The 18675-nt window shown below is 40.3% G+C and overlaps 1 protein-coding gene across 5 annotated transcripts in view; it reads right to left on the reverse strand.

The window, feature by feature from the left end:
• Positions 1 to 13518, reverse strand: part of Pdhb (Pyruvate dehydrogenase E1 beta subunit) — a 39241-nt gene extending 25723 nt beyond the window's left edge. Inside the window, exons 1-9 of one of the 5 annotated variants that reach the window (XM_028305433.1) lie at positions 13121 to 13518; positions 12309 to 12462; positions 10581 to 10767; positions 8428 to 8550; positions 6703 to 6804; positions 4260 to 4379; positions 1792 to 1910; positions 511 to 537; positions 286 to 320 (exon numbers count right to left, since the gene is read on the reverse strand). In XM_028305433.1, coding sequence (XP_028161234.1) covers positions 286 to 320; positions 511 to 537; positions 1792 to 1910; positions 4260 to 4379; positions 6703 to 6804; positions 8428 to 8550; positions 10581 to 10767; positions 12309 to 12462; positions 13121 to 13329 — 1076 coding nt within the window. In that variant the 5' untranslated portion in view covers positions 13330 to 13518. Of the gene's footprint in view, positions 1 to 285; positions 348 to 481; positions 538 to 1729; positions 1911 to 4259; positions 4380 to 6702; positions 6805 to 8427; positions 8551 to 10580; positions 10768 to 12308; positions 12463 to 13120 lie in introns of all 5 variants that reach the window. The other 4 variants (XM_028305432.1, XM_028305431.1, XM_028305434.1 and 1 more) reach the window with 4 other exon arrangements.
• Between the last annotated feature and the right edge of the window lie 5157 nt (positions 13519 to 18675).

Here is an 18675-nt window from a genome sequence, read left to right on the forward strand (position 1 = left end):
GAGTAAGTACTGTGTGTTATCCATTGACGAGTGTATTAATGTAATAGCAGAAAAATTGTAATAAATACACTTAAAGCACAGTAGGCTTAGCGCGAGATTTAGGCAAATCATTCATCAGTGGTTTACGTACTTGTTGCTAAACGCGGCAAGGCGAGCGCCTTAAGCGAGCGGCATAGGGCTGCGCTCACGAGCGTGCGGTTCAGCCACCAGTTGTTCTTTTTTAGCTGCATACTTGGTACTACGGAATGGCGCACAGTAGGCTCACGAGCGTGCGGCAGTACGTACTTGTTGCTGAGCACGGCGGCGGCGGCGGCGGTGACGTCGGCAGGCCGCGGTAGAGCGAGCGCCTCGAGCGAGCGGCGTGGGGCTGCGCTCACGAGCGTGCGGTTCAGCCACCAGTTGTTTTTTTTAGCTGCATACTTGGTACTTCGGAATGGGCACAGTAGGCTCACGAGCGTGCGGTGCAGGCAGCAGTACGTACTTGTTGCTGAGCACGGCGGCGGCGGTGACGTCAGCAGGCCGCGGTAGAGCGAGCGCCTCGAGCGAGCGGCGTGGGGCTGAGCTCACGAGCGTGCGGTGCAGGCAGCAGTACGAACTTTGTCGGCCGTTTGGTGTAGTGGTTCGAAACGGACTACTATTCCGGAGGTAGCGGATTCGATTCCCGCACAGTACAAACATTTGTGTGCATGAACATATTTGTTTGTATTGGACTGGGTGTTTTCTATGTGTAATAAGTATGTATTTACAAAAAAAAAAAGTATTTTAAGTATGTTTTATATCTGTTGTCTAGTACCCATAGTACAAGCTTTGCTTAGTTTGGGACTAGAAGCGTAGTGTAAAATTTCTAAGGATATTTATTTATTAATTACTAGCTGACCCAGCGAACTCTGTTCCGCCTTAAAGGCAATAAATAAGCCATTGCAATTTTTCCTTATTTGCTCACCGTTTAGACCTACCCTGGACTACGACAAACATTTTAAAACCAAAATCAGCTCAATCGGCCCAGCCGTTCTCGAGTTTTATTCAGACTAACGAACAGCAATTCATTTTTATTTATACAGGGTGGAATTTTGTAATGCCACCTGGAGGAAAAGTACTCTTAATAATGCAAATAGAAAATTTTACTCAAAGAAAACATTTCTTTATTTTTGAAAAGAAATAGAATTGCATTTAAAGATTTCCATAAATTTGCATGCCACACCCGGGAATCGAACGAACTAAAATTTGTTAAAAATTACACCCTGTATTTTTATTGCATCGATCGTTAGGGCTAAGTTTATGGATGAAATCTCTCTAACAAACTTGATAAATTAAATGAAAGGAAAACCATGAAATTATTTTAATTATTTACAAAAAATTGTATGGTATGATAGTGAATTTTCGTAAAATTTTCAAAAATCTTTGAATGGAGTTCTCTTTGTTTTCAAAAATAAAGGAATGTTTTCTTTGAGTAAAATTTTCTATCTACAATATTAAAAGTACTTTCCCTCCAGGTGGCATTACAAAATTCCACCCTGTATAGATTATTTATTTACGTACTTGTTGCTGAGCACGGCGGCGGCGGTGACGTCGGCAGGGCGTGGTAGAGCGAGCGCCTCGAGCGAGCGGCGTGGGGCTGCGCTCACGAGCGTGCGGTTCAGCCACCAGTTGTTTTTTTTAGCTGCATACTTGGTACTTCGGAATGGGCACAGTAGGCTCACGAGCGTGCGGTGCAGGCAGCAGTACATACTTGTTGCTGAGCACGGCGGCGGCAGCGGCGGTGACGTCGGCAGGGCGTGGTAGAGCGAGCGCTTCGAGCGAGCGCGCGTAGGGCATGGGCACGTCGGCTCCAGTCACGCGCCACACGGGCGCGTCGAGCTCGAAGAAGGCAGACGACTCCATCACGCGCGCACAGATCTCCGCGCCGATGCCTGGAGACACAATAAATCCCAACTAATATTATAAATGCGAAAGTAACTCTGTCTGTCTGTTACGCTTTCCCGCTTAAACCTCGCAACCGATTTTGATGAAATTTGGCATAGAGATAGTTTGAGTCCCGGGAAAGAACATAGGATAGTTTTTATCCCGGTTTTTGAAACAGGGACGCGCGCGATAAAGTTTTTCTGTGACAGACAAAATTCCACGCGGGCGAAGCCGCGGGCGGAAAGCTAGTAAATAAATAAAAAGAAAAAGATTTTCCTTTGTATTTATAATTACTAAAAGTCAGAGTTGTCTGTCTTTTCCTGTTTGAGTACTAGTTAGTAAGCACACCTGAATGAGGGCACTGATCAAGATGGCGCCACTGTAGTGTAGGCGCCAGAGTAAGGTCCTGTCAATCGCCAGGGGTGCCAACTGTTAAGTATAAAAACGATAGCCCTCATTAGCGACACTAGCGCCACCAAAGGCAACTCGAAACTAGATTTCGATATTTTTGCCATTGTGTTTTATGACACCTGGGTAGATGCGCTTAACTGAGTCGTGCCTGAGGTATGGGAGCGGCACAGGAGGATATTGTATTATCTAACGTCAACGAAACTTCAAATCTCATTCAGATGCGTATGTACTGTAAGGCGGTTATTACACTGCGCCGCGCTCCGCCGCGGAGCGCGGGTCGACAGATTTAATCATTGTATGCAAGTACCTCAGTTTGTATAGAAAATACGCGCGGCACTTCACACTGACAACGCGTCCGCGCGCGTGATTTTTTATATGAAAATCACGCGCTCCGCGGCGGAGCGCGGCGCAGTGTGATAACCGCCTTACGTCTGTATATCAATGTCACCCCTCCCGAGCCGCTCCCACACCCTAGGCACTGATTGAGTTAATAGTTAGACCTACAGGGTGTGGATTAGTAAAACAACGCCATCTCAGGGGTGGTATTATTAGTATACACGACACTGATGCCAAAATATAAAAAAAATAATTAATGGAACAATCCATGAAATCAGGAAAATGATATTATTACGCGGGCGAGCTATCGGTCAGTCCCTCCACTCTCCCGGGGCGGCGGCCGCATGTGCTCGGTGTAGCGGGGCACGCGGGGGCGGTGCGGGCGGTAACACGCGCCTTTTTTTTACTAAAGCCCGGTCTGTGAGCACGTAGAATTTTGTTCAATGACCCCTAGCTACCCATCATTATCGCTCGCGCGTAATTATATTGCTGTCGCGACTGTGCGACGCGCGCCCGCAGTGAGTGTGCGAGCGCAATAGCAACATAATTACGCGAGGGCGATAAAGATGGGTAGCTTGGGGTCATTGGACAAAATTCTACGTGCTCACAAACCAGACTATAATAACATTTTATTTCTTACTAGCTTTCCGCCCGCGGCTTCGCCCGCGTGGAATTTTGTTGTCACAGAAAAACAATATCGCGCGCGTATTTGCTCACCGTTTAGACCTACCCTGGACTACGGCAAACATTTTAAAACCAAAATCAGCTCAATCGGCCCAGCCGTTCTCGAGTTTTAATCAGACTAACGAACATCAATTCATTTTTATTTATACAGGGTGGAAACGATAAGTGATCTCACTCGATTATTTCTAAACCATACAAGATATCGAAAAACTGGTTCCTGATCCTAAAAGTGCTTCACGAGCTCTATCCAACGGTATCAATATTAAGTTACAGAATAAACTGGATCTATCCGAAAATTCAATGTTTCCGGCTTCCATACATTTGGTACAGCCTCATAATATTAAAAACTACAGAAGGTATCGTAAAACTGGTTACTGATCCTAAAAGTGCTTCACGAGCTCTATCCAACGGTATCAATATTAAGTTACAGAATAAACTGGATCTATCCAAAAATCCAATGTTTCCATCCCCCATACATTTAGTACTACCACAGTCATGGCACTCATCTCTTGATACTTGATACAACACTTTATAGCAAGTAAAGCCTAAAACTAATTTACGAGTTTTATTTAGGTTCATTATTTAATTTTAAAAAATTACACTTAATATTGTGTGGTTGGCATACATTTAGTATGGAAGCTGGAAACATTGAATTTTCAGATACTTCCAGTTTATTCTGTAACCTGTTATTGGTACAGTTTGAAAGAGTTCGTAAAGCACTTTCAGGGTCAGTAACCAGTTTTTCGATATCTTGTATGGTTTAGAAATTATCGAGTGAGATCACTTATCGTTTCCACCCTGTATAGATAGATAGATAATTACTTTCATGTGTACTACCACCCCTGAGATGGACGTTGTTTTACAAAACCACACCCTATATAATAAAATATGTGGCGTCTACGCAAAATAAATGAAGGCATAATCACCAGACTGCGGCCAGCCCTGCTCGACGGTGACGAGGTGGTGCGTCTTGGCGATGGAACGCGCGATGGTGTCGAAGTCCAGCGGCCGCAGCGACCGCAGGTTGATCACCTCGCATTCGATGCCTGGAAACAGATCAAAACATTAATATTTTTTTATAATAAATAAATAAATAATACCTAAATTATATCCTTGGACATTTTACACTACGATTCTAATCCCAAACTAAGCAAAGCTTGTACTATGGGATGGGTACTAGACAACGGATATAAACATACTTAATTTTTTTTTTAATTTTTTGTAAATACATGCATAAAATGCATATTATACATAGTAACACCCAGACTAGACCTGTTAACGGTAGAACCTTTGTAAGAAACTGTAAATACTCGTGGTAATAAAATGTGACTATTGTCTAATGTGTTAGAGTAAGATAGATATAGTTGCTAGTACTTGCTAAAGTAAGATAGATAATTATTGTTATTAGAGTAAGATAGACTAAGGCGTGAGCGAGACAAAGATAACAATTGTCCGTTACTTTGATTGTGTGAGCTCATGCCTCAGTCGCCGTTTGAACACGCTATACTGTCACGTTTGGAGCGAGCTCTGTGTTTCATTTGCTGACCTGCCCTTCGACGTCAATCAACGTCTTCTACAAGACCATATGCAGGGTACTCATCTAGTCGTGTAGCAGATACTGTATCAAATGAGTACATAGGCACGAGCCCTCTGCGAGCTGCTCGCGCGTGGTTCGCAGGGAGATCGCAGCGACCCGCCGACTGGCGGTATCACTGCGAGCACAAAGGCGGCTCGCAGTAGGATACAGGAGCTCGCAGCCAGATACGCGATGACCTTGGACGAGCCGTACTCACTTGAAAGTTGGTTACGTTACATGCTACGTTACGTGCTACAATGGCAGGTGAGTACCCTGCCATAGAGATATAGAGAGATGCCATCTGATTGCACCGAGTTCGAAACTCAGTGTCGCATTAGAAATTCACACACACAAGGTGCTCATTATCCACTGCTGTATCAGTACTCAACGTTCGAATAATGACTGGGTTGTGAGTGTGTTATTGCGACAAAGGTCTGCTCAAAAAGCCCGTTACTAAGGCGGGTTTTAGTGTCACTCGAACTGTCAGTGCGGATCGCTCCGCACAGCCGATCTGTATGAACTGCTAGGGAGCGAGCGGTTCCTCCGGACCGCATTACTCTAAAACGCTCCCTAGAAGTTCATACAGATTGGCCGTGCGGAGCGTGACACTAAAACCAGCCTAAGCCCTATTGCGATTGTGTTGCCCATTGTGAAAATCTAAAATATATTTCTACAGTGACTATCTGACTTTCATTTTTCCTTAACTCTCTGTAGAGTCAAGTAACAACAGAGACCCCTATACATCGGTGTTACTTGGTAAGGTTCTGTGAGTCTGCGTCTACTCTGTGAGCTCGATTAACACCAGTAAGCTACCTAGGATACTTTTCAAAAGCCAGTCAATGAATACATAATTTAATACAAGTGAGACTTCGCCTTTTATTTGTAACAACTTGAGTCGTCTAAACAAACCTAGTGTGTCGTTACGATTTAGTGGCTGTGTTTCAAACCAATACATATTTAGCGCCATCTATAAGCAACTTTGTAAAGCGCCATCTATGATTTTCTTCCGTAAACCGAACTACCGGGATTTTAATCCAGTAAGCTGATTCCTACAAAGAATCATAGATGGCGCTACACACGTTCGTATGCTGCTTTTATTGTACGGCCATTAAATTCCTATTCGTGCTGTAAACTGCTGCGTACGCAACGTCTCCTGAATTTTACTCCGACAGGCTGCTTAATGTGTTGTGTACATTGATGTCTCAAAATCAAATCAAAATCCAGTATTTCTATGTACAGTAGAATCCCGACTATCCGGATCAATTAAAAACAAGGGTTATCCGGATAATCGAAAATCTGGATAATCGATTTCAAAGTAAAATCAAACGATAATTAACTTTTTACAATAGAAAGAAGGGTTTTCAACACATCATTTAGAGTTAGACCATTGGATTAATCCATTTCTTTTGACAATGAACCAAGACTACATCCGTACCGTGTTACGGTGGCGGTCCCTTGTTGTTTTGATGGTAAATCGGTAATGAGGGCTATCGTTTTTATACTAAACAGTTGGCACCCCTGGCGATTGACAGGACCTTACTCTACAGTGGCGCCATCTTGATAAGTGCAAATGCGATAGTCCTCCTACCACTTTAGCGCTCACCAGTTGGCGCCACTGTCTTCGCTATTAGCAAGTGACAGGACCTTACTCTACAGTGGCGCTAACTGGTGAGCGCTAAAACGATAGCCCTCATTGAAGTAAAAAACCGAGAAGAATGAGTCCGGATAATCGGATATTCGGAATAATCGAAGTCCGGATAATTGAGATTCTACTGTATGTGATAAGTGATTACCTTTCCCCGCGAGTTCGTTTGCGGCTTGTAGCGCGGTGTCGGTGGCGCGTCCGGCGCACACGACTGTAATATGCTTGCCTTCCCGCTCGATCTTCGCTTTGCCTGGAAACATATAAGAATAAGAATAAGAATACTTTATTCAGCATAGAAAAATAAAATAAAAATACAGTACATATAACATTAAACTACAAGCTATGCTGAAGTGGCGTCCGCTCAGCTATATTCGCGACATAACAAGCGCCATGTCGAGAAGCTGGTTTTCAGCGGGAACCAACACGATGAAGATTGCGGATTGCGCGCCCTCTTGACCGGGACCATATTGAGGCTACCAGTCAAGAAGGCGCGCAACAGGGGGCGTTATGGACGGTGATCACAAAAAAGAGAGAGAAAAAACAAAACAAAAAAAGAAAACAATATTAACACAAAACTAAACAGAATCAAAAACTAAACTAACTAAAAACTAATGTAATATGAAATGCCACACCCGAGACACTAACGGGGGGCGCCACCGTCAATACCGAATCGCATGTTCCGCTATTCGCCACGTTAAAACTATTTACTTGAACGACGGTGGCGCCCCCCCGCCGTTCCGACCATTTTACGACTGGTTTGCGATTACAAATTGCGCCTAGCAAATCAAGTTCCAGTTCAAGTTCAACAATAGACCGGGAAGGTTCACAGCTGTTCCAAAAGACAAAACAAAGTAATGAAGAGAGGTAAGCTTTTATGAATGGTTGAACCTTTAGATAGAGAATGGTTGAACCTTAGACCATATACCAAATTATACTCCAGAACTATAAAAACTACATTATACAGGATGTCCCATGGGCGAATCAAACTGCTAGGGGAGGTAGCTCTACTAATGTACTATCCCTAAAAAATATGAAAAAAATAAAGCGCATAATGACACAAAAAAAATGATTTTGAAAAAGTGAAAATAAATCAGCTTTGCCTAAGTATCTGGCTATAATTGCTGCGTTTGGAGTTTATTTGTACTTTTTTCTTACTAATATTAATTATACACGATCGCTTCGTTTATCTGTAAACAAACTTTTAAAAATAATGACTAGATTTTGAGTTTAGAACATTTTATTTTAAAAAAAATTCCGAAATCAAAAATTTTTTTTGTATTTTTTAGTGATAGTAACATTAGTAGAGCTACCTCCCCTAGCAGTTTGATTCACCCATTCTGGGACACCCTGTATACTTTATCCTGAACCTCGTCATCATCATTTCGACAACCATAGGATGTCCACTGCTGAACATAGGCCGGCCTTCCCCAATACTTTCCATAATGACCGGTCGATTCGTTCATTTCAGCCGAAAGACTCCTGGACAAAGGCCGCCCCCAAGGATTTCCACAAGGACCGGTCCTGCGCCGCTCGCATCCAGGCACCTCCCACGAACTTCACCAGATCGTCGGTTCACCTAGTGGGGAGAATGCCAACACTACGTCCACTGGGCCATCATGATCGTCACTCGAGAACTTTTCTGCCCTAGCAGCCATCAGCTCTGCGAGCTATAGACTTAGTATACAGACTTAAGTCGACTAAGATATAGACTAGCTGTGCCCCGCGGTGTTACCCGTGTTAAAACGTAGCCTATGTGTTAATTTAGTATAAAACAAATATTAAAATAGCTCCAGCCGTTTAGACGTGAAGAAGTAACAAACATACACACTCACAAACTCTCGCCTGTATAATATTAGTGTGATAAGATACATACCGATGGGCAGCACGAAGTCGGACGACAGAGCCTCGTCAGACATGGGGAATGGAATGCCGTACAGAATCTCATCTTCTAACACCACCACGGGGTCGTTTTCCCTGATGGCTGCTTTCATTAGACCTGGAAAAGAAACGATTTATAACATAATGAAATCATGTAGGAAGAATTCCTATCAGAATGAGATTGTTACGTTTACTTCACAGGCGGCTGGTATTTTTAAAACATCACTTGAATTCGCTAAATTAACTGAGGATAAAACTGCTGGAACTCTTACCAGTGATTTTGCGACATTAAATTGTCGAAATTTTCAAGTGTAAGTGTTTAAAGCTGAATGTTTACACAGTTGGTAAGGGAGGGATATGAACAAATAGTTTTCATATACATTGTTTTCAGAAATCAATGACGCTATAGCTTTATCTGGTCACTGATTTCTATACTCAACATCAAATAAATCGCACCTTCCGCGATGCGAACTTTAAAGATTTTCTTCTGACACAATCATGGTGCCCCAACAATATTGGTGTTATTCGAAAGCCCAATATCCTTAAAGAAAAACACATTTAATTTCTTAATAAATGATTAACATAGACAATAAATGTGACTTTGAAAAAAGACCTCACTTTGGGCTCACCTCTGGGATCAATTAGACCAATTTTGATGGTTATAAAACCAAATAATGATCTCACGTGTCCTCTTTAACAGATGGATAGCGATTAATCCCAACTTAACAGTTTTATAGCCATAAAAGTTGGGCTCAAGCGTAACTACTTAATTTTTGAAGAAGTGACTCTGGATCCTTCTGAAGGAGGAGGAGACACATTTTTGGAGTAAAAACCTTTCCTTTAATGAAATGAAGTTAAGAACTAGGCTTTTAAATGGTGCCAATATTGGTGGGAAGTGGGGATGCATACGTTTGAAAGTGCTTGTCGCGGGAGGTGCGATTTATTTGATGTCGAGTGTATATTATTCTGATTGTTGCGGGTTCCAAGATCGTAAGCTATCTAGTAGGACTACTCAACCTTCACTGGTTATACAAGAATTAGGAAGGTAAGAAGTAAGTTATACAAGATAGTGGCTTACCACGCGCCGGAGCACTTAAACTGCTTTAAATTATTACAGTCGCGGAATGAAAAGGTTCGTCACCTTAGTGTCGGTTTTCGCTTGCAATAGGTACTGTAAGAGTCAAACCTGCCAACATAACCGTGCAAGAAACAGTGCTGCTAACATTTAAATAAATATGACGTTTGCTAACGAATAAGGTTTTGCTCGTTTATTTTTCTATCCCATCAGTGCAATGTTACAAAATGTAGTTTGTTTATTTAAAAGATAGTGGCAGGTTGAACCAACAAGAAGGTTTTAGTTTATCAATCATAATAATCTTCTTGACAAGTTAAATCGTCAAACAACTTTGATCTGAATAATTTTGAACTTTACTGCCGAACAGTTAAAGATTATTTTCTCTAACTCGAGATTATTCTGTAACATAGTTTCAAAAGGTAATATGTGCTCGCGATTCGTTGAAGGAATCAATTTGAAAACTGACGAACCTTTTCATTCCGTGACTGTACATAGCTCCTGCCTTTAAAGTCTATACTATCCAGACTACCATATACCCTAATTAGAAAAAGTTCAGCTAGCTTCATACCTCCAGCATCTTCTGAAGAGTACGGCATTCAGCAAGTCCAGGACAGTGGCTGTATCACGCATCGAAACACTGCGAGTGCTTTAAGTTGCGTGATTGTCTTCATTGTTTACACCGTGAAATATTAGTGGTTGTTTTCCCGCGGCAGAATGATTTACCTTTAGTAGTACTATCGAATCGTGAGTTATTTTTAAATAAAAAAAAAATGTTCTCAACTAATCAAAAAAATATCATCAAATCGTAAGAAACAATAGTCTTTTTTACAAAATGTACGTATTTGGATACTGCCTGCCTCATGAAATCAATATTTAAAGTAAAAGAAGCTCTCGCACTAAGTAATACTTACAGCATAAACTGAATCGCACACGCTCCGTACACGCTAATTTTTTATTTGAATTAAAAAAAAACTTCCTTAATCTATTGTAGGTACTAGTAGGATAGAATCATTTTACTGCGGGAAAACAACCACTAAAATTTCACGGTGTATTAGTATGCTTAGTAAACGCACCTTTAGCGTCTTCCGAGGAGTAGGGCATGAGCACTTTAAGCCCGGGACAGTGGCTGTACCAGGCGCCGAAGCACTGCGAGTGCTGCGCGGCCACGCCGGCGGCGGCGCCGTTGGGCCCGCGGAACACAATCGGGACAGGAACTTGTCCCGCCGACATGTAGTACGTCTTGGCCGCTGAGTTTATCACCTGCAATTTGAGGGTAGTTAGGATATTAATGATCGTCAACAGCCCCGCTCGCCGACATTTAGCAAGTTTGAGGCGGTGAGTTTATCACCTAAAACACCATAAAATATGATTACCAAGCAGGGTGGAAAAAATCATGTTTTTTTATTTTATTTTAATCAAAAAATATCAGATTAAAAAAATATCGGTTTATTTTGATTAATTTGATTTTTATTATGTTTTGCGATGATTTCTTTAGTTTTTCTTACGGAAAACATTTTTATTTACGTAGGATTAATGTATGGAGCCGGCAACACCGCCAAAAAAAATAAATTATGTGGTTATCTAAAAAATCGCAAATATGTTCATATGGAAAAATTATTTTTTTCATTCTCTATACAAAACGACAATTTCATACATTAACACCTAATATTAACATTGTTTTCGAACATTACAGTTGATTTATATAAACTCCCACCCTTTCATTAATTCCATTTTCAGTCATTGATTTAAATCACTGATTTCTATTAAAAAAAATTAACCCTGTCACCAATGTAAGCTCATGGTAGTCTACTCTTTGGTGTTAAAAACATGCCCCAAGGAACTCCACAAAGCACAATCTTCCGCTTTTTCATCCCAGTGTCATTTAACCTCTTGGATTGGAGCATGTCGGCCTTTCACTCTAGGTTTGCCAAGACGTGGCCTCAATTTAAAAACCTGTTTAAAATTAAATACTTATCTTATGTAAAATAAGTAATGGACTGACGAGCTATGTGCCAGTCTAGCATTGGAATGTCATAGGTTGAAATGAAGATTAAAAATAAGGTGCATTTCAATAATCAACCAGTAAGCCTCAAGCTAAGCAAAGTACAAACAGATACATGGATATTTAATAACACTTTAGTAACAAAGAAAGTGTTCTCACAATCACATATTGATGCAATAAAGGAAATCATGATAAATCTAACCGAAATAACAACATCAATCAATACATGATGATAAGATGAAAGAAAATTATCCTCAATCATGATAAAATACAACAAGTCAATGTTGGTGACACAAATACAACATAGATTGAGCAAGCAATTGCTACTGTAATTGACCACAATATGCCATTTCCTGCTGGTCCCTTCGTTTGACCTTGATCATGGACACTTAACTCATTACAATCTAATAAAACAGGCCTACTTACATTAGTATAATATTGGTCTGTGCAAGCAAATTATTATTTATCTTTATCAGAATTCACACTGATAAGAAGTCTGGGTACAGATTAACATGCATAAATTGTCTGCTAAGATCTTGAAGGTTATAGCAGTCATACATATGTTTAGGTAAATGTATTGAGAGTGACTAGCACACACTTGAATTTAAATAAAAATTACTGTCTAACATCATTTTGACTGCCACAACAAACACTATTGAATTTGCTATCACTTACAAAACTTACAATACAGTTTTCATTTGTATTAGTTATAGGATTTGCTAAAATATGCCAGTACTAGAATTACTATGTATTATGCGATTTTTATAAATATTTAATAGTTAGAAATTATTTTACTTACATGATCTATGGCCTGCATAGAAAAGTTGAAAGTCATGAACTCGCAGATGGGCCTGAGGCCGGCGAATGCAGCGCCCACGGCAATGCCTGCAAAGCCAGCCTCTGTGATAGGAGTGTCAATCACTCTCTTGTCACCATACTTCTTCCATAGACCCCTGAAATGGTATTGTAAAGGATGATATTATAACTGGATAATATAACTGAATAAGTTAACAATTCAATTAATGTAAATCCAGCCTCAATATACATCAGTTATTTGAATGTACTAGGTAGCAGAAGGGATGTCACAATACAAAGTTTTCACATTCTGAGAAATAGTAATAAATTCAATGTTCAACATAGAATTAGAAATAAATAATATTATGCCATTTTCCTAGTTCTTATAGTCATCGCAATATACTGTAGGTTTGTTGAAATTTTTGGCCGCATAATTAGGTTTCTGGCCATGTTATTAAATATTCTATCATTGCAATATCATGAGAAGTAACATTAACGTTGTTTATTGGTATCAATCACATCAATAACTAAAACGAGGGCCATCAGTCTTGTTCTACTCAGTACAGGTAAGGAATTTTGTTATGACATCCACTGACGTCTGCTTGCGTCTCAGATAGCGTTACACCTGAGATCTGTCAACAAACTTGTTGGTTATGTAACATTCTTTTCTTGTAACAGAAAAAGGTTAACTAAAATATTTAAATATTTTTTTAGCCTGTCTTGGGAAGATACAAGATGATGTTTACTTGCATTATATTACTAGCAACGCCTCATAAATTGACACAAAAAGGTTATATCACGCGAGGAAAAGCTCACCTTGTGACTTTGTAAGCCCCGTCGTATTGAGCCACTTCTTCGCCCAAAACAAACACCCTCTCGTCCTTTTCCATCTCTTCGTCGATTGCCTGGTTCAGGGCATCACGGACAGTCACAGGCTTCGCCGCTAAAGCCTTGGAAGTCGAAAAACTACGGCGAGACAGCCGAGCCAGCAAACCGAACACAACCGGCGACGATTTCAACGCCATTTTCAATATTTATACCACAGTTTTACACTTAGATACTAAAACAATACACTTGTAGGCCTACTGAAAGGGTTTTAAGTATGTTTTTCGGTAATAATCGTTGAAAATGATGATAAAATCTGTATTTTGATGGGACGAAGGATGAATGGAGGTCGTAATTGACCAAGGTGAAGTTCGCACGTAAGGACGTGTCAGATATGGCATGTGTCAAACAACTGTCAAATTTTTTTTTTTTCAATTTCTTGCTTTTGCAACAGGCATTAATTAGCCACAAACATAATAAAATCACGTTGCGTTCATCAATAATAATTTCAAAACGACATTTAATTTTATGTTTTTAACGACAAGATTTGAGTAATTAAAAACAAAATTGCAGTAAATTATACAAATTATTAAAAGAAAGAAATATGGGCAGTATCCTCTTGAAATTTTTGTTTTTTATTTATATTTTCATTGCATTTAAATAAAATAGGTAAAAGTTTGCACCCCTTACTAATAAAACTTACACACTCGTTGAACAGTGTTTGAAAGTGACATTTAGTATGGAAATGTCATTTTAAAACAGTGTTCAACAACTGTGTAACTTTTTATTAGGTAAGGGGGCGACTTTAATTAGCTTTCCATGGTGTTAACCCGGGGAGAGAAGGCCTTTGCCAGCTCTATTGGCCTTTTATAAATTAGAAAGAGCAGTCATCCTGCTGTAGATTTTATTATATTATTATGACCTGATTATTTTGATGATGAGAGATCTGTCAGGGCCCAGGACCAAAGTTTATGCATATAGCTCAAAGCAATATGAGTGAGAGTGGAAGTAGAGTTACCTATAAAAAGTAACTTACCGCTGAAGATAAGGCAAAATTACTTTTTAGTACGAGTAACCACTCAGCAGATCCAATATTTTACGATGGTATAAATAAACTTAAATAAACGAAAACACATTCAAGGATAAAAAATACGTAAAAAGTCTCAGAAGTGCGAGTCGCATATTTACGGAATGGGAGTAACTTAGTTTAAGTAGTGGGATAAGATTCCATGTCGCAGAATAATATTGTAGATTTGATTTTATCTCTCTGACTCACACACCCTAGGTTTCTAATAGGAATGAGAGAGACGATCAATAGTGGGACCGTTTCATATATTCCGAGTAGGTATACCTACCCCTGGTTTCGACTTGAAGGTCGCGAGAGACCCGTCGTTAAAAGCATGGTTTATGGCTGCTATTTTGAATTGATGGGGGAAACGAACGGCGCATCAATATCTTAGTTTTCCCATTCTTTCACAACCTCCGTGAAAGGTATTTGAGGCAGTAATTTTGCATTAAGGTAAACGAATCCACGCACGTAGTTAGTTACGTATTTCCACTTCAAAAGGTAACTACAGATTATCCTTATACCCACAGGTAAGTTAATCGTCAAAAGCGCTATTTAGGGAAGTTTTACAAACGCTTTGACCAAATCAGAGCAAGACCTTGAAGCTTAAGCTGGTGCCTTCTGGAGTCGATGAGCAAAGCGTAGGGCGGGTTAAAATTTGAGGGGCAGTTAAATTTGTATCGGCGGCCGGGCGCGAGTAGGCCTCTCGTAAATAAACTAATAAGGGACCTACCCCACATGCAGTCTGGGAGTACGGCTTCCAGATCGACGGAAGATACTGGGATTTAATACTAAAAGGATATTTAATAAATAAGGTTGTATCAATACATAAAGGTAAGGCATTAAAACTTAACTAATTATGTAGGTACAATATTAAAAAAAAATACTTCTGAGACCTTTGACAAATAGCAAGCATGATCGTGTTGTCTGAAAATGATACCCACCTTCAGTGGCGGCGTAGCATGGGTTGGTACCCGGGGCGATCACCCCCCCCGTCATAAGTCCTAAGGCACCCCCTGGTACCCCCAGGTTTTTTTGGGGTTACCTGCCGATTCGATGATCGCACCCCCCCTCCCCCCGTATCATGACTTGCCATGCAGATGCGCCAGTGAGTACTAATCTGTGCGACTTGTGTCACCCCCTAATGCTTGGCACCCGGGAGTACTAATCTGTGCGACTTGTGTCACCCCCTAATGCTTGGCACCCGGGGCGGACCGCCCCCACCGCCCCCCCCCTTACGCCGCTACTGCCCACCTTATTTAAATAATGGTATAGGTAGAATAAAGATGGATCAAGGAGCTTAATACAAAATTCAATGGCGTAAGTATTGAATTTTAATTAAATAAATAAATAAATGGCAAAGAAATGAAGAAAAAAAACTTTTATCAGTTTCGCTAGAACCACCACCGAATTGGTGGCAAAAAATCGTTAAGTACTTTGCAACCTCATTAAAAATTCCAAAGTTCTAAACAGTTTAAAAGTTAGCGAGTTCATAATCAGCGTCACCCAGCGCGTGGGCACCCGAGCCGGCCGGGCAGCGGGTAAAAACGGCCGGTCATTAAATCTTTACACAGGAGCGGCCTTGGCCGACTTCTGCCAACTCTTTGCACAAGATATCCTACTTGTAGGCTGTAACCGTGGCCACAGCTCGAGCAGGTCGGCTTGACGATGATGAAGAATACATGGGTAAGTATCTGAAGCAATTTACGACTAATTAACTACTCGTTCAAATAATTGAACTATGTTTCGGCCGTTTGGTGTAGTGGTTCAGAACGGACTACTATGCCGAGAGGTCCCGGGTTCGATTCCCGGTCGGGCAAAAATTGAAATGATGAATTTTAGTTTCTGTGACGGGTCTGGGTGTTTTCTATGTATAATATGTATGTATTTAAAAAAAAATGTACCTATTTAAGTATGTTTATATCCGTTGTCTAGTAACCATAGTACAAGCTTTGCTTAGTTTGGGACTAGCGGCGCAGTGTAAAATGTCCAAGGATATTTATTTATTTATTAATGTTTACTCAACACTAACGATCTTCGTGTTAGGGAGACACATTTTGTGGTTTGAGGTACATAAAAAAACTCCCAAACGTTTACTTACTTTATAACAATACTAAAGTAGGTATTGCTGCGATTTGTTACCAATATTGCATTGAAGTTAAGCTCCTACTCGTATCTTTGCAGGTCCTAAGCACTGCTGCTATTACCGTTTAATCCACGACATTTCTTGTGGCATGATAGTGAATGGGTTGTCTGTATTTTCTGGTCTGCGACTCCGACAAGGGTTCACCGAGGGATATTTGAACTCGGTTTGGGGAATTTTTGATAAAACGAATGAATTAGTTAGTATGGCAAATGTTTGTTTTGGTTGTGCATTTAACGTGAAATATTTCGCAAGCAAGGATATTTTTTTATCCGGGTCAGATCTTAACCGAACGGCAAACAATTTAACGGTTTAGCAGGATTTCGAAGAGAACTAGCAGTTTGCTCTGAATTTACGCCACTTTTTGTTCCTTATTGAATAGATTTATTAATATCCACCTGTTTACTTAGGTATTCTGAGCAGGTTAAATTGATTGTGCATGTGCATATCCACGATATATTTATTTTCATAGACTTCACAACGATTTCAGCAATTTTTGTGCACCTAAGTAACAAGCTCACTCTGAATCTGATACGTAGATGAAGTAGAGGGCAGACTCAATCACAGGCCGAGCAATTACACTTTGTGGAGCCCGTGGGACCCAAATTGTTTCAGAAACATCGGTCACATTGGAAATGTGTTGTGGTTAGTTTGTTTTGCAAAGTTACTTCGAAACGTGACCCACTATCGTAATTGTTAGAATGACCTATCGTTACCTACAACGAACGTGTAAAGGACTGAGCCGAAAATAAAGTTTCGTAGCGTCACCAAGTAGGTAATTTTATATTTTTTTATAGTAAGTAAAAAAACCTGAAGTTTTTTTTAAATGACCCTTTTTGCAACATTTCAGTATCGTTCCGATGGATATAATTTATTAAGGTTAATGTTCTTATGTTGCTCACAAACAAATTGTATAGAGCAATTAGCTACAAGTTTTTTAGGCACTTCGGTAATAAGCAGTTACAAGTAAGTTCTAAGTAGTTACAAGCTGTTCAACTAAGAATGGTTTGGGTAAACGACAAAGGCAAAAGTGTCAATTTAGGTGAACCCAATAGAAAATGTTTCTGTTGGGTTTCTAAAAAATCCCTTTGTTAGGATTTTACTTAAAAATGGCTTTTTCTGTAAGATTGGTTCAACATAATATATTACAATGTCTAGACTAAAAAGTATCCTCATTTAATTTTGTCTGTAAGGCTCTTAGTTGTAACATTACGTCCCACGCAAGGGTGTGGGCAGAAAACAAAATATCAAGAAGATTACTAACGTGACAGGTTCCAACTTTCTTTTTATTTTTAATCATTTATTCTAAATTAGACAAACACACAATAGTTCTTAGTTAAATATTGCAACTGTCTTCGTGCAATTTTTATCCACCCTTGTTTTATTTTTCACTCAATTTTGTAGTAAGCAGACGCGCTATTTTTGGCCTTGAAAGTAAATATTTATTATACACATTGTGTGAATAAAAATAAACTGTTTAACATTAGAAATCAAAATCGAATAATGTTTCTAAAACTATACATACTTATTAGGTACTTAGATTTGAAGAAATGTGATGGAAGCTTTGACGCTGGATTGCTATTGATTATTGCTGGCTAATTATCATGTTCACATTCTTTAATTAGATATACCTATTTCATTCAATTTTACTAAGTTATTATCTGTAAATTAAATGGGAATATTTCATGCAAATACGAACTTTGATCAAACATGACTGAACTACCAACTACGTAGTTAGGCTGAGTTTGCCAATCTAGGTTTGTTTACTTGGGTTTATAAAGCTGAAAGTAGTTTCTTGTATGTTAGTAGGTAGGGAATTTCGTATCGTATTTGTGATGTATTGATCAGTAAAAATAACTATAAAAAAATTACGCGTAGTCTGTTCACGCGGGCGGCTCTTCTCAGGTCTCGTCAACTCGGCGGGCCTGTCGGGCAACCCGTAACCCACAATTGAGTGGGCCGGAGCCGTCGAGGCATTTTCCCGGGCCACGATGCAGGGGACATCTTTAAAAACCCCCACAGGTGGGGGCTAGCGGGGCGTTTGTCCGGGCCCATTCTTTGGAGGGCTGCTCTCGGTATTTCTTTGATCAGCAGAGCTGACTGAGCAGCAGCATGGAGCAGACCGTAACCCGCTACGGTGGGCCGGGGGTCCTGTCGTACCAGGGCCGTGAGGAGAAAACCTCTATAAAAACCACTGGAGGAGGGGATTGGGGGTTTCCTCGAAGCCGGAGATGAGAGCGAGCCTCTGGCCTGAGGCGGAGCTGCGGGCGAATGTTCAACTAGGACAATAACTCGCGGCTCCGTTTCTTTGGGCTCTGGTGGAAACCGCCTTTAGTG

Source organism: Ostrinia furnacalis, unplaced genomic scaffold (assembly GCF_004193835.3).
Source record: "Ostrinia furnacalis isolate ACB-3 unplaced genomic scaffold, ASM419383v2 OfSCF1657, whole genome shotgun sequence".
Classification (NCBI taxonomy): Eukaryota; Metazoa; Arthropoda; class Insecta; order Lepidoptera; family Crambidae; genus Ostrinia; species Ostrinia furnacalis.